General features: G+C 37.3%; 1 protein-coding gene across 2 annotated transcripts in view; it reads left to right on the forward strand.

Moving 5' to 3' along the window:
- The window catches only part of DSCAM (DS cell adhesion molecule), a 563,650-nt gene that overhangs the window by 271,224 nt on the left and 276,332 nt on the right, over window positions 1–16,094 (forward strand). For both annotated transcript variants that reach the window (XM_063447089.1, XM_063447097.1), the window contains exons 9-11: window positions 1,230–1,508; window positions 5,479–5,598; window positions 11,504–11,677. In XM_063447089.1, coding sequence (XP_063303159.1) covers window positions 1,230–1,508; window positions 5,479–5,598; window positions 11,504–11,677 — 573 coding nt within the window. The remainder of the gene's footprint in view (window positions 1–1,229; window positions 1,509–5,478; window positions 5,599–11,503; window positions 11,678–16,094) is intronic.

A 16,094-nucleotide genomic window follows, 5' to 3' on the forward strand; every position in this document is an offset into this window, starting at 1 on the left:
TTTTAACAACTTTATTTAACCTTAGAGATGTTAATAGTAGGAATGTCTCTGTTCATTCCCCTTTTTTCTATTTAATGCGATTATAGCTGCCCTCCATTTAATGGGGGTAAAGTAGGCTACAACGTTGTGTAGCCAATGTATTAGCCTGTTTTTTTTCTCTTTTATATATCTCTTCAGCAATCATTTGTCAGGGGTTCCTTTTATTTTATAGTAGTATGATGATGTTCCCTGGTTTTTTTTTTTTTTCTCTAATATGATCTCACAATTGAAGTGAACTTTCACTTGGTCTGTTAAGGATCCCAAATTTAGGTGAATTATCTGTTAGAGATAAAATAAACTCAGTCAGGTTATCACTCAGCTGCCTCTATCTTATATTTATACCTGTGTATACATGTAATCCAGCTCTTGGTTCTCTGTTGATAAGATACATGTGGAGGGAAATTCTATATACTTGTGTAAACTCTCTATTTTTCTTGAAGACATGCGGTTCTTGTGAAGTTTTTTTCAAAAACAATCTCGTGCATTTCACAACAGTACCTCTGTTGGTTTATCTCAGTGGCCAAAGTGATAATAAAACCAAGAGATTCTGTGCGAGAGGTCTCTACTGATTATTATTGATTACACTCACTCCTCAATTGAGCTGGAGAAATAGGAATATTTTGTTAAAGTACACATGTGAGCGTGGAAAATGGTGTACATACTTTGTTTTGTTTGTTGTGCCCAGTTTCACTAGACTTGACAGTGTTTGTTACTTTCAAGATTCTATTTATCCAATTACCAAACCCCAAACGGCAGATTCGAAATACTCCATGTACAGAATAATATGGAGCCTTTATTCACCATGGCAAGCCTGGCTTTAAAACGGTCATATAGCAGCTGAAATATTGTGCATCTATGTTGGTGCAATAAGGCCTTATAGGGATCGCTGCTTGGAGTGCTGAGAATGTCTGCTTCCAGCTCATAATTTGCACAAACATTAAGTGGAGAGGAAAAGTGATCCCCCTAGTGGCAAAAAAAAGGTTACAACATTTTCATTTCTCATGTTATTACAACATTTGAACATATTTCTGAATTTAACTCTTATACATTTTTATGCAGAGTCTATTTGCATCTTCCTTCTTACTTCTAATAGAAAACCAAATACATGTTTCAATGACTTCTAGATTTGCTGCTTATTTAACTCATTTATTGCCTTACAGTTACTAAATATTTGTGTATTTTTTTTCCAGTTCCCCCGTTTATCCAGCCTTTTGAATCTCAGAGGTTTTCCATCGGGCAAAGGGTGTTTATCCCTTGTGTAGTAGTGTCAGGGGACCTTCCTATTACAATCACCTGGCAGAAGGACGGGCGGCCAATCCCAGCCAGCCTTGGTGTTACTATCGATAATATTGACTTTACTAGCTCGTTAAGGATCTCTAATCTGTCACTGATGCACAATGGTAATTACACGTGTATAGCCAGGAATGATGCAGCAGCTGTACAGCACCAGAGCCAATTAATTGTGAGAGGTAAGCTTGTGTAAATATAAACCTTTTTTTATATAATGTTAATACAAAATTAATGCCCATTGGGCATCTAAAAAAAATCAAATAGTTCAGTGATGTGAAAAGGTAAGTTTGTTTAAAAGTAACTGATATACGGTCTTTGTCTGCTTCCACACTGCTAAAACCTACAGTTTGATCTTGTTTTATGGTCATCCTTGTCTAGAATTGGAAGGGGTGATAGACGGAGTTATTTACACTATTTATCTCTTTAAAAATGACTCCTTAAACATAGGTTGATTTTTGAGGAATGCATTAGGAAACTGTTATTCTTTAATGGATTTTAGTAGAGCATTAAATGTGAGCAATCAGGACTTTTTCTGAAATATGATGCTTGTTTTGAAATAAATGCTATTCTTTTCTTTAACCACTGATAGTAATTTTGGCAAGCTATGGGGTTAAAGCCTCCCTTCATTAAAGGAGAGTTCTCATTATTTGATGGTCCACTGGGAATTCCAAACTCTGCCCCTCCTTTGATGTGCACTCCAAATGGCGCACGCTACCAAGGCCTCCCATTGCACCTGTTCTGACACTCGTAATCGCGTCAACGCAGAGTATCAATGACACGGTGCTTTCGGAAAAGGTGTAACACTGGAAGGTTGTGAGTAAAGCTAATGACAAGGTGGACAAAGGTCGTGGACCATGAATAAAGCACCATCCATTGTCAACTTTTGTAAATCTTCAAGTTTTACATAACGAATAGCAGTCCATCCCTGCTATTCCTTATCAATAGCTTTTCAAAAAAGCGTAATTTAAAAAAAAAATTAAAAAAAAAAACTAAGAGAGGAGATTTGGAACATGCCAGCATTAAAATGTAAATAAAAAAATGACAGATCTACTAACTAAAAAAATAATTATACCTACGTCAAGAAAACTGAAATAAGGTCCAAAAAAGTTAAAAGTAAAATAAAAAGAGACAAAGTCCATGCTGATAACTTGTAACTGACGGGGCATACAGGGCATCATGCAAGGAATGTAGACATGCATGCATGCTCTACAGAGTGTTCATTTAAATAAAGGAGAGGCCAATCCCAGTCTGCCTAGCAACAGTCACTGCGTCACGCTACTAACAATTCATAACAATTCCTGCTGACTCATTTAATCCTCGTTATGCTCACTCTAGGCACAGCCTGTGTCAGGAATGAAAGGATTTTACATTGTCATTACTGCCCTCTACAATACACAGGCAAATTCTAATAGACAAACCTAATAAGGACCCACGAGTAGGAGTGTGCAATCTTTATGTAATGAAGAAAACCAGGTCCTCTTAAAAAAAAAATAAAAAATCTTACTATCCATGACACAGTTTTACCCCCAATAAAGCACAACATTCAGCACTCTGGATTTTGTGCACTACGTCTCCCATGATGCTTTGCCAGGATTATGACTGTTAGCGCATTATGGGAAATGAAGTCCACAACATCTAGAGTGCTGAAGGTTGCCTTCCCCTGAGCTACATTGCGATTGCCCTCCAGGTCACACATGATGTTTTTGTTGACACATAGATTCCCTTATCGCAGTGATGGCTGAGTGTTACGGACAATTCCCAAAGATCTAAGTAGTTTTAGATTTTAGACCAAACTATTTTGTAGTCTTTGTATTTGATTGCTGCAGTGATGCGCTTTTTTTTTTTTTTCCTTTTTCTATTTATTAAGAAGGAAATCCTAGTCTTTGTATTCTTTGAACACCTTTCCTTTCACATAAGGAGAAAGCAGCATCCAGAACGAAATAAAAAAAAATATATATCAAAAAGTTTCTCGTTCTTATAACGCATTGTTCCTTCAAACTGGATTTTGTAGAAAGGTCAGTCCGTATTATGGTTTATAGACTCTGTACAGACAAATATCATGAAAATCCAATTCATTCCATGAGAAGGAACCCGCATTATTAACCTGACTAGGCATCACAATGAAATGCCACGCATTAATTTCTCTCCCCATAAATACTTTCACTTTAATTATATATTTTTGCCTTCGCTCGGTTTTCTGCCAGAGGGTATGCAGAGGTCACTGGTACACCCTAAGGAATGGCAAGCCATCATGGAAAGGATCGCGGTTGCTTAGAGACAGCCAACCTTCCCTGGCATATTTTTCCCCTTCGCAGCCGACTCGCCCTGACTGTATGCTCTAGCAGAGAAAAACTCTGCAGTGTGCAGAGCATCTCAATAAATCTCACTGTTTTCTCGCCATGCAGCCAGTTAGCAGGAATCAGTGATAAGCATTACCCTAGACGATGAATATCATGCAACAGATCAACATGGCATTCTGTGGGCCCCGTGCGGACGGTGGCTGCAGTTACTGCTGTAGATCATGTCAAGGGGGAAAAAAAAAAACCTACAATTAAAACATGTCGAACATGCCAGTATAAAAAAATATTCCTAACTATTCTAAAACCAGATGCATTTATTACTTTCATATTTCCCGGGTAGTTCAGGGTAGTTTTAATGCTGCAAAATCTAGTTTGTGTCTTCTGTACAGTGAAACAGTTTAAATATAACAATATACTGTCCTGTAATATTCCAAGACTTATCTTATCATGCGGATTTCCTGCTACCCCGATTGCCTATATGCCTGTCTGTTTACTATTAAACGTGTCTGTCTCTCTATTTATCTCTCTGATTGTATGTGTGTATGTAAAGAAAGACACTTGGCTCTGTATTCATTGATACATTTAACTAAAATAGTCACGTTGGAGATTTTTTTTCTCTCTCGGATTTATGGTTTTGCTTAGTAAATAACCCTTGAGGATTATGTTTTACTGAAGAGCAGACATTGCAGTAATTAGTCAATGTCTACATCGTTTGTAATCTCTGCATTGGTTATAGTTATCCATTATTTAACAAGCCTCGCGGGGAAAACCGTCACAGGGGCTTTTGCCGTAACTAATGTACGAAATAAATAAAAATTAAAGCAATAATTTTACAGCAAAACCAATGACTGGATTGTTGCAGTTTTCCGCATACATGTTGACCAGGTAGAAAACAGGGCATATTCCAAGTGTGTCTGTTAATGCTTGCAGACATGTGGTCCAACCTTACAGGCTGCACATTTACTGCGGCATTTCACACAGGGAGACCAACAATAGCCAATGACATTATTCGTGATTGGGAGATTTTGCATTCATGTTCAGCAGGATGCCAGTACTGAGTCCGCATGGGGCTTAGTATGTGCTAAATCTAGTTATTAGCTATGTTGACAAGGACAGTTCCATCACAAAATGAACCTTATGATGAAAGTGATCACGCTCATAATTATGATTCATCAACAGAGCACAACATTGCCTCCGAGGATTTGTGTTTTAATAATATTAAACAAAAAGATAATAATATTATATAACAAGAGTCGATCATATATATTTATTTGAGCAGGGCCCTCAACCCCTCTGTTTCTGTACATCAAACCTGTCTGGTTACAATTACATGTTTGTTAGTCCACCCATTGTAAGGCACTACGGAATTTGTTGGCGCTATATAAATATAATAATAATTTTAATAATAATAATTTAAACCTGCACACAAAGAATAATATATCTTAAGAAAAAAGAGTTACCTGTGCACTAGCCCAAATCCCTATGCATATTTAAAGGAACACTATAGTCACCTAAATTACATTAGCTAAATAAAGCAGTTTTAGTGTATAGATCGTTCAGTATTTTGTACGGCGTAGACCAGCCAGAAATGTTAGTGGTTAACAAGTTAATTAAATGCTTACACAGCTAATCACTGAACAGAAAATTCAAGGTGAATTCAAAGTAAATTTTATATTTATTGTTAATATAGCCGAACTGGAAAAAAGAAAAACACGAAATCAACTGTGCTTCCAGTATGGCTACTCTGGCTTTAAACTTACATTCACTTTTTATTCTTATTTGGAGAGAGTTTAAATTTAAAATTACCTCTTGTTGAAAATGAAAACTAAAATCCTGAAATCTTTTCAAGTTCCTCCTAGGTTTGTGGTCCAGCCTTCTGACCAAGATGGCATTTACGGAAAAGCTGTGATCCTGAACTGCTCCGCGGAAGGTTACCCTGTGCCTACTATTGTATGGAAGTACTCCAAGGGTAATTTTACATCATATGTTATACAATGCTGTGAATGCATAGCTGTTTAAACCTGTGAATGTTGAAGGAGGACATGGGTAAAGACAGGTTTGGCTAAATTGTAAACATTGAACCTCTACAATTTTCCTCCTGCATCACTCCTAAAAGATGCTTTAATCAGGTCCCCGGTGTTAATGGAAAATTCCTCTTTGACTATAATCCCTTCCTTTGCTGAAAGAAAAGCAAAGGCCCGTAATAATTCTGAACTGAAACAGATACGTTATGATAAATAATTATTATGATTATTAACAACTAAAGACTTGATGTTTAACATAAATTAATTAATATCTGCTAATCAAGTTAAGCAACAAACAAGTTTAGCTTAATGAAGTGGTTTTGGTGTGTAGATCATGCCCCTGCAGTCTCACTGCTCAATTCTCTGATGTTTAGAAATTAATTAACTTTCTTTATTCAGCCTCTGTACACGCTCCATGTAAAGCAAGATCTAATGTTTAAACTTCCTTTATTGCACAATGTGTTTAATTTAGAATTTACATACAAACAAACACATTAACGTCCAATGGACTTAAAGGTCCAAAGGACACAAAAGGTCCCTTAAAGAGATAGAATAACTAAAATAGGTACACAATTTTATTATAAGTTATAGTTATAAGCAAAACGACAATGGAAATGCACACAAAAAATTACAAAGACAATAGAATCCTTAAAAAGAGCCTAAAAGGCTTAGGTCTCTGGCAGAGCGTAGGGGCCTAGATGGGACAGATTTGTGTCTTAGTGAGGATACGTAGGTTGGAGCAGCATTATGTAAAGATTTGTAAGCAAGTATCAGAATCTTAAATTGAGTCCTATATCTTACGGGAAGCCAATGTAGGGACTGACAAAGCGGGGAGGGGTGGGAGGTGTGGGTGGAGAGGAAGATGAGCCTCACCGCCGCATTCATTATACACTGTAACAGACAAGTTGGGAAAACGTAAGACCACTGAGAAGCATATTACAGTAGTCAAGGCGAGAGAGAACAGTGGCATGGACAAGCACCTTTGCTATATCAGGCGTTAAATAGGGTTGGATGCGCACAATGTTTTTGAGATGGAAGCAGCAGGATTTGGGGATTGATTGGACATGATGGGTGAAGGAGAGGTCAGAGTCAAAGAGAACATCTAGGCTGCGAGCCTTAGAGGTAAAGCAGATGGTAGCACAATTGACTTGGAGGGAAACAGACAAGGGAGTAGCAACAGTTGAGGGAGGGAAAAACAGAAGTTCTGTTTTGGACAGGTTCAGTTTAAGGAAATGAGCAGCCTTCCAGTTGGAAATAGCAGAGAGGCAGTCAGAGACATGAGTCAAGAGGGATTGTGAGAAATCAGGGGAGGATAGATTAATTTGCATTTCATCCGCATAGAAATGATACTGGAAGCCGAAGGAACTGATGAGTTTACCAAGGGAGGCAGTGTAGATTGAGAACAATAGGGGATCAAAGACAGACCCTTGAGGAACACCAACAAAGGGGGACTGGGGAGAAGAGGCACAGCCATAGAAAGAAAAACTGAATGAGCACTGGGAGAGGTAGGAAGAGCACCAGGAGAGAGCTGTATCTCGTAGACTGAGATTACTGAGGACGAGAAGAAGCTGTTGATGATCAACAGTGTCAAAAGCTGCGGAAAGGACGAAGAGAATTAGGATAGAGTAGTGGCCATGGGATTTAGCAGTGATAAGATCATTGTATACTTTGGTCACAGCTCTTTCAACAGAGTGACGAGCGTCATACTTAGGGGGGGCACATAAGGGGCCAGGGACAAAAGTTGATGAATTAGACCACTGTGTAAATCCAAAGGAGGAGGTTATAGAGAGCAGGCGAGTGGCATCAGGGCAGTTAGGGTAGTTGATTGGGATTTTAAAATCCTCAAGAATGAAGGCAGTAGTGCTAGAAGAGAGGAAATGGAGTAGCCAGAAAGAAAAGTTTTCAGTTATTAACCTAGGACTACCGGTGGGGGATGGGGAGGCTGATAAATTATGGCAATTCTTAGAGGAGTGGGTTTAAATAGACGGACAGTGTGAACTGCAAAGGAAGTAAATGATAGGGCAGGGGCAGAGAGGATAGGTTGAAAAGTACATTGAGGGGAGAGAAGGAATCCTACACCACCTCCTTTACAGTTGTTTGGTCTAGGAGTGTGGGAGAATTGTAGTCCACCATAACATAAGGAAGCAAGAGTAGCAGTATCAGAGGGGGACAAACAGGAATTTGAGATGGAGGTCGTGTATGGCTGTTGATTTTATATTGCTGCAGATGGAGCAGGCGTTCCAGAGTGCACATTGAATATTGGTAGATGGGGATAGACGGCATGGTATTGGGATGAGGTTTGTGTGGTTCCTGGTTGAGAAGATGACGGGCCCTGGGTTAGGAGAGACATCACCAGCTGCTAGCAGCAGTAGGAGAGATAGAGACAGAAGGTGTGAATGTCTTTTATATGGATGGAGTCTGGGATGAGATCAAATGGGAGAAGGATGGAGAGAATAGAGAAAAGGGCATGAGATAAAATAAGGGGGGAGTGCAGCATAGAGGGGTTAATCTAGAGGTTGTTGGGAGGTTGAGAAAAATAGGTGTAAGGAAAGATTTTGATACTGAGGGAGAAAAGGGAAAATAAGAGGAGGACTTGAAAGAGCATTATTTAGATGGGTATATGCTCTAATAAATTTTCTAAGCATATCCCATGTCCAATACATCCTATAGGTGCATAAATATTTGAACAAAAAGTAAAGCTATCGACCTTGCTAGCAGCATGGACCATAATAATGTAAAATAAAACGGGTAGCTTACCAAAGACTCCTGAATGACAGCAAGTGAATAAACTAATAAACTGTGGCATGCTTTGAAAGAAAGCATGCCGAAGTTAGCGTGATCTAGAGTGATAAAAAAATCTGTATTGGTACTTACAAGACAGGCAAAATGAGTCGCTTCACATGGAGAACAAAACCAAAAGCCTTATGCGTTTTGGACCAAACAGTCCTTACTCATAGCTCTTATAGGGTCAGAAATGCATTGAATATTTGGTTCATTATGCCTGCCTTTTAAGTGCCAATTAAGTTTTTTTTATTGCTCTAGAGTCTAGACCACAGTTGAGCATTCTTCGTCACCACGCTTACGTCAGTGTGCTCTCTTTCAAAACCTAGCTATGTTCTTTTTTGCTATAAATATCTTTAGCCTGGAGAAGAATCTGGAATTGTTTTGGCTATGTGTTGTCCAATATTTAGGAGATTTCTATCCATATCTATCATTCAGTTTATCCTCATGCGGTAAGCTAGGGTCCTCCTTTTTCCACCAAAACAGCAGACTACAGACTACATTATAATGTGTCCTTCTGGCAAATTTCCAAAAGGAGAATATGTCCACCGCTATAAGGAATTCAGTAATTGGTGTGTCGTGTTTTAAGGAAGCAGAAGCCCACTAGAAGGCAGCAGTGAGTCTTTCTTCTATTTAAGTAGATTAGATTATCAAGAATGGAAAGTTATATCAGTTTAACCCATTGAATGTCAATGGTGTGCCAAACACATTGCTAGGGAGCATTTTGGACAAAGCTCTCGTGTTAAAACGGTCCAAATGGATTTTATGTCCAAACATATAACATGCTTACAGATTTGTGAGTTAAAACACATTAATGGTAAAATGTTAGTGCAGATTTATATTCTATCTATAAATCAAGATACAAGTCAGGTATCATTAATGTTCATAGTGTTATACAAAATGTTAAAAACGAATCATGACCAATTTATAAACCATTGTAATCTGGCATTTATATTTGTTTTCTGACTTCTGCCTTGTATTTGGTGATCGTTATCAAAGTGATCACAATCCACGTTACGTTTTCCAGCCAGTAGTGGTGTGTGATGTCAGAAATTGTTGTTATCTTAAAACTGGGCCCAATCCAGAATTTCATTGTTAATATTATTGTTAATATCAAACTCAATAAATCAATATCACCAAAAAAACAAACAAACAAACAAACAAACAAAAACCTGGCTTTTCAGTTACATCACAGTTTGAGGAATACAGGTGGCCAAGTGCGTTGATGATGCAAAAAGGTTATAAGTGTGTTATTAACCTGTTATAGTCTATATGGCCTTTGCAGTGTGTGTTTCCTTAACATACCTTTTAACTGACTTTCCGGGTATTGTGAAGATGTGTTTACTATATTATTATGTTTGCCATATTATATTTAGTTTTGTTGCTTATTATTTTTACTCTAATTGTTGTAGTAGATTGTAACAAGGAATCATTAATTAATGTTGCTTGTACACATCAGGTCAGCAGAGGTGTTTGTAGCATCTGTTCTGCTCAAGCGCAAACAAATTAAAATCTGCAGTATTCTTGGGTTATTGATTAATTCTTAGAGAAGTGTTTTTGAGTCCTTTTCAAGTTCTTTGAGGTATTGTAGTCTGCGACGTCCCTGTTAAAGAGTGAGTAACTCCTCTTCATCAAGTTTATGATTGTCATAATTTGATTGTTTAATGTAATTGTTTTTAATTATACAAGTTCTAATTGCTGCTTATTTAGGCGTACTTAAAAGTTAAGGTTTAGCTAAATCCTAAACTTGATGATCAGAAACTGTGAATGATGTTCCTCAATAGAATCCTGGAATAATATTTATAAATAGAATCATGGAATAAAATGTATAATAGAATTCTATAGTACTATTTTTATACATTTATAGAATTCTGGAGTCATTTTCATAAATAGAATATCGATAAACTGACTCCTGGAATAATATTCATTAATACAATCCTGAGGTGATATTCTCAAATAGAATCCTGTGATAATGTTTATAAATAAAATCCTGGGATATTAGTCACAAATAGGATCCTGGGATAACATATAAAAATAGAATCCATGGATAACGTAAAAAAATAGAATCCTGGGATAACGTTTCTAAATAGAATCCTGGGATAATAGTCACAAATAGAATCCTGGGATAACGTATACAAATACAATCTTGGGATAATGTTTATAAATACAATCCTGGGATAATGGTCATAAATCGAATCCTGGGATAATGGACATAAATAGAATTCTGGGATAACGTATACAAATACAATCTTGGAATAATGTTTATAAATACAATCCTGGGATAATGGTCATAAATCGAATCCTGGGATAATGGACATAAATAGAATCCGGGGATAATGGACATAAATCAAATCCTGGGATAATGGTCATAAATCGAATCCTGGGATAATGGACATAAATCGAATCCTGGGATAATGGTCACAAATAGAATCCTGGGATAATGGACATAAATACAATCCTGGGATAATGGTCATAAATCGAATCCTGGGATAATGGACATAAATAGAATCCGGGGATAATGGACATAAATCAAATCCTGGGATAATGGTCATAAATCGAATCCTGGGATAATGGACATAAATCGAATCCTGGGATAATGGTCACAAATAGAATCCTGGGATAATGGACATAAATACAATCCTGGGATAATGGTCATAAATCGAATCCTGGGATAATGGACATAAATAGAATCCTGGGATAATGGTCACAAATAGAATCCTGGGATAATGGTCACAAATATAATACTGGGATAACGTATAAAAATAGAATCCTGGGATAATGGTCACAAATAAAATCTTGGGATAATGTTTATAAATACAATCCTGGGATAATGACCATAAATCGAATCCCTGGATAATGGACAAAAATCAAATCCTGGGATAATGCTTACAAATAGAATCCGTGGCTAATTTTATTAATACAATCCTGGGATACTGGTCACAAATAAAATCGGTGGATAATTTTATAAATAAATCCTGGATGATATTCTTAAAATGAGTTCTGAAATTATATTCATTAACAGAATCCTGGAAATGGTGCATATAGAACTAACATTGTCTTATGTTGCAGGTGCGGGAGTACCCCAGTTCCAACCAATAGCGCTGAATGGCCGTATACAGCTTCTTGGTAATGGCTCGTTACTGATTAAGCACGTTCTGGAGGAAGATAGTGGATACTACCTCTGCAAGGTCAGCAATGATGTAGGAGCAGACGTCAGCAAGTCCATGTATCTCACGGTTAAAAGTAAGAATTAAAAATATTTACTTCTTGATGTCCAGGTAATCAATTTGTAGCAAAGCAGGTGGGCAGGTTGGCACCTTCACTGATTTTTTTAATTGCAACAAATTTAGATGGAGAAGTTAAAAAAAGAATTTGGGATATATTATTCCGTGTCTTTTGTGAGCACATGCTTTTGAAAGGTGCCCTCAGAATTACCAAAGGCAGCTCAGCTCAGACATACGCACTTGTTGGGGAACCCTTCCATGCTCTGCCACCATTAAATCTGTACCCTTCATCTTACTAATAGGTTTATGGGGTACTGGATTGAAACATTGTGTGTCTCTCTTTGTCCCCAGACCCATGCTCAAAACAAGGAGAGATTGACACAATTAATAACTAAAGCTGCAAGCCAGCAACTACTTGTGATACTGACTCTCAACAAACTGTGTTTTTTATTGTTGAAATGTAGCAAAGCTGTACAGAGCAGGTATTGTAATATCTACAAAGAGACTGTAAATGGTGGTCCACTCACATACTCTGCAGGTTTTGTAGGTCAAACTTCATGGCTTTGTTTAGGCAACCATTGAGGGGAAAGGAGGGTGTTTATGCCTGTGGGTCAATGGAGTATCTCCTGCAATGCCCTGAATTGTACAAATGCTTGGTGTAACTGTAATTACGGCATTTTGGTATTATGCCTAAATACAGAAAAATACAATTACATTCTGGTGTTATTTTAGGAAGCTGCAATCCTGGTAATACATTCAAAATCCCTACAAATTACATAATAATGGTATTTCGACATTTTTATTTATCCATAATATCACATCTATTATAAGTGACAAAATACAATACTTTTCTATGTATTTAAGATATTGTCCGATACATGTATTGGATACCATATCATCTCTAAAATGTTTCACCTCCACCAATATTTACGTAAAGGTTAAAAAAATAATTGAAGTTAAAATTATGAATTTTACATATTTTATTTTTTTTAAGGTATTTGTGATCTGCAAATTATACATTACATATGTATACTATATTTATACTCTGGTGATGCATCCCATGTTTGAAATAAATTTTAGGCCAATTTTATTCAAATCAAAGGAGATTGGTAGAGTGTGAACTATTACTAAAATATAAACATGAATTTAATTATTTGTTTAATTAATTTTTTATTGAGTAATTGCACAAATATTTACTGAATATCACAACGTATTAAGTTCAATTTATAAAAAGATACAACGCAAAAAAAGATCATTCTTTGAGGATCTAATACACAATGTATTAAACACAGGTCGCCTTTAAACAGGAGGACAGCTTCAGAATCTCATTATGTAAAAGAATGCAGAATGTTTCTGTCTGTGCAGTTGGAATGCGGCGGTACAATTCGTAGACCTCGATTGCTGTCATCCTACAACACAAAGCTGTTTTCACAGCGCTGATATGCTAAAAGAGTCCCTGGATTATTTTAAAATCTCCATAATGCAATTTCTGTTGGGGAAAAAAATATATAAACAAATACACCGAAACTACCATTATTTGGAATTTATCTAGAGAAAAATGAACTGTGATGAATTGAAAATTAAATTTAAATATATTCTCCAAAGTAGCTGAGTTATGCAAATTCTCAAATTTCGTTTTTCTTACAATTTGACTATTTTAGCCCAGTTTTTACAGTTCCGTCTTTAATTCACCGCAATTTACTCTGTAGTGAATAAATCTCCTTGTCTTTGTGCAGGGATAATGTCCAAACAAACAGATCCGCACTTACTCTTGCCTTATCTTTTTATAATCGCCTTTGCCTTGCTAGACAATCCTGATAGAGTTCTAGGCTCCTCTGACACAGCTAGCTGAGAAGCATGCAGATTTCCAACAGTGAAGTTCCCTCTGGTCACCATTAATTGATCCTACACAAAGCGTTTATAGCACTCTGCAAGGTCACCCTCTCTGTCTGCTTTCTGGCAGATTTCAGTGAAAAAAAATAACCAAAATTAAAAAAACCTGACTGCGTAACGTACTTGACTTTAAAATATTTAAATCAAAGGGATTATAGAAAAAAACACAAGAACTGACTTTTCATTAAAAAAAGACTCATTTGCAGGTGAGGTTGAAAGGTAGCCCCAGCATTTGTGCAACCACTGCAACAACTATGAGTTACATTTTGACCACTCAAATCCTAATATATCAATAGCTAGCTCTGGTTTTGCAAATGTTTATGAGCTACAACCCCCATGAGGCTTTCCCATTATCCAGAAACATATATAGTGCTTGGATTAGCGATGGTTGCCCTAGTGCAGGGATAGGCAACCTTCGGCACTCCAGATGTCGTGGACTACATCCCCCATAATGCTCTTACACCCATAAGGCTGGCAAAGCATCATGGAAGGTGTAGTCCAAAACATCTGGAGTGCCGAAGGTTGCCTATGCCTGCCCTAGTGCAACCTTTGGCACTCCAGATGTTGTGGCCTACAACTTCCATCATTTTCTTACAGCCATAATACATACAAAGCATTAAGGAAGATGTAGTTCACAACATCTGGAGTGCCGAAGGTTGCCTACCGCTGCCCTAGTAGTGTATTTTACATTAAAGGGTTACTTCAAGCATCATAACCACTACAGTCCGCTGTTTAGCAATGGTGTGCCCATTTTCCTGTCTGCCTTTTGTTGGATCAGCTGTACAAGTTGGATGATGTTCAGCTGACCAATGAATACAATTCAGGAATATGCACAGAATTGACATTATCTAGCCCCGACCCTTAGATCCCGGATGATGCCCCAATGACGCTGTCAGTAGTGGAGTAACGTCCGCGGCAGAAAAGGGGCTAAACGCTGTATATGCAGTGTTTCTAAGCAAAATACTGCACATACAGACCCCAGGCACCATGACCACTTCAAATTGCTGAAGTGGTGATGGTGCATGGAGTAACCCTTTAAAGATCATAATCTTGTTCATTATGTGTCATTTCTGGTCTTTCTGAAATAAAATTAGACAAAACGACAGAAAAGGACTGCACAGGGAAAAAGATAAAATGCTAGGTAGTATTGACCTGCAGAAAAGATCAGTAGCTGTCTTTTTCTTAGTCTAGAGGCCCCTTGCGGCTTCCTATGGAATTACAAGCAAATGGAAACAAAATAAATACATTAGTTATTATGTAAGATATAACTGTATATTAGTATACTAATTACATACTAAAATTGTAGAAAAGCTTTTTTCTACATTAACAGTGCAAAAGGTTCAGGCTTTTACATGGTACTGTATATCTTGATCATGTTTATTGCTCGTTCGATGTCTCTACTCTTAGTAGCTTTTGTTTAGTTAGCTGTTGGAATGTCCCATTATCTCCAGTTGCTATGACAGTTGCTCTCTAACTTTTTATCCCCTGTCGTCTATGGTATTAGAAATGTGTTAATTAGGCAGGGATATAACTCACAATTCTGCGGAAAATAGGGTAAGGTTTTGGCAGTAAGAGCTTGGATTCCAAGAGGTCAACAGATGGGTAAAAATTCCTGCAACAATGTTTCACCCATCTTTAGTCTGCCGAGATCTGCTGTTCCAAAGCTAGCCTTCACCAGCTCAGGATATAAATAGAGAGGCGTATTTGCTCCAAGGGTAAAAATCTTACCTTGATTAATTAAGACACTAAAATGAATTAGATTGCAAGCTCTAAGTGTTACTTAGGACTCTTATATGTCTCCGATGGTTTATTCGCTAAGCTGGAATTGTGGAGAATTTTTCTGATTTTAGGTCAAAACAGATGAATCAAAATAATTCTCCATCTCAGCGTGTTTAACGCCTGGCTGCCTTGGCTTAAATTAAGGAATTCCCATATTAATTCTCCAGTATACTTTGCTGTAATATTTAATATATGGTTAAAATAAATAAATAAATAAATGGAATTTCTGTCCTTGTGCAAACAGGAAGGAGAAAATCTGTGTTTCCCCGTACGGCAATTCTTTCTTCGAATAAATCAGCGGATGTATTCCTGTGTGAATACAGAGGAGCGCAGTCTGAAATCTAAGCAAGGTCACACATCTTTCATATGAAATATTTAAAGAGAGTTTAACTTAACTGACTGTACTCGATAGCAAGCTGTTTTGCTTAACACAACAAAGGCACTTTGAAGTGGGAGGACTGTAAAATAGCTTAATCTTCTCATTGCAGAATTGAGATCCTGGTTTTAGAAGGTGCACAGGAGTAAATGTATCAATCCGTAAGTGGGTACAAAGAAAAATAAAACAATGCTGGCACTCAAATGGTGAAAGGCATACTGTAGATATGAAACCGTTTTAGCTCAATGAAGCAGTTTTGGTGTATAGATCATGCCCATGCAGTCTCACTGTTCAATACTCTGCAATTTAGAACTTAAATGATGTTCTTTCTGTCCATGCATCCCTGGCCACACCTTCCCTGGCAGTGACTCACACAGCCTGTGTGAAA

The sequence above is a fragment of the Pelobates fuscus genome, chromosome 1, assembly GCF_036172605.1.
Source record: "Pelobates fuscus isolate aPelFus1 chromosome 1, aPelFus1.pri, whole genome shotgun sequence".
NCBI classification, from domain to species: domain Eukaryota; kingdom Metazoa; phylum Chordata; class Amphibia; order Anura; family Pelobatidae; genus Pelobates; species Pelobates fuscus.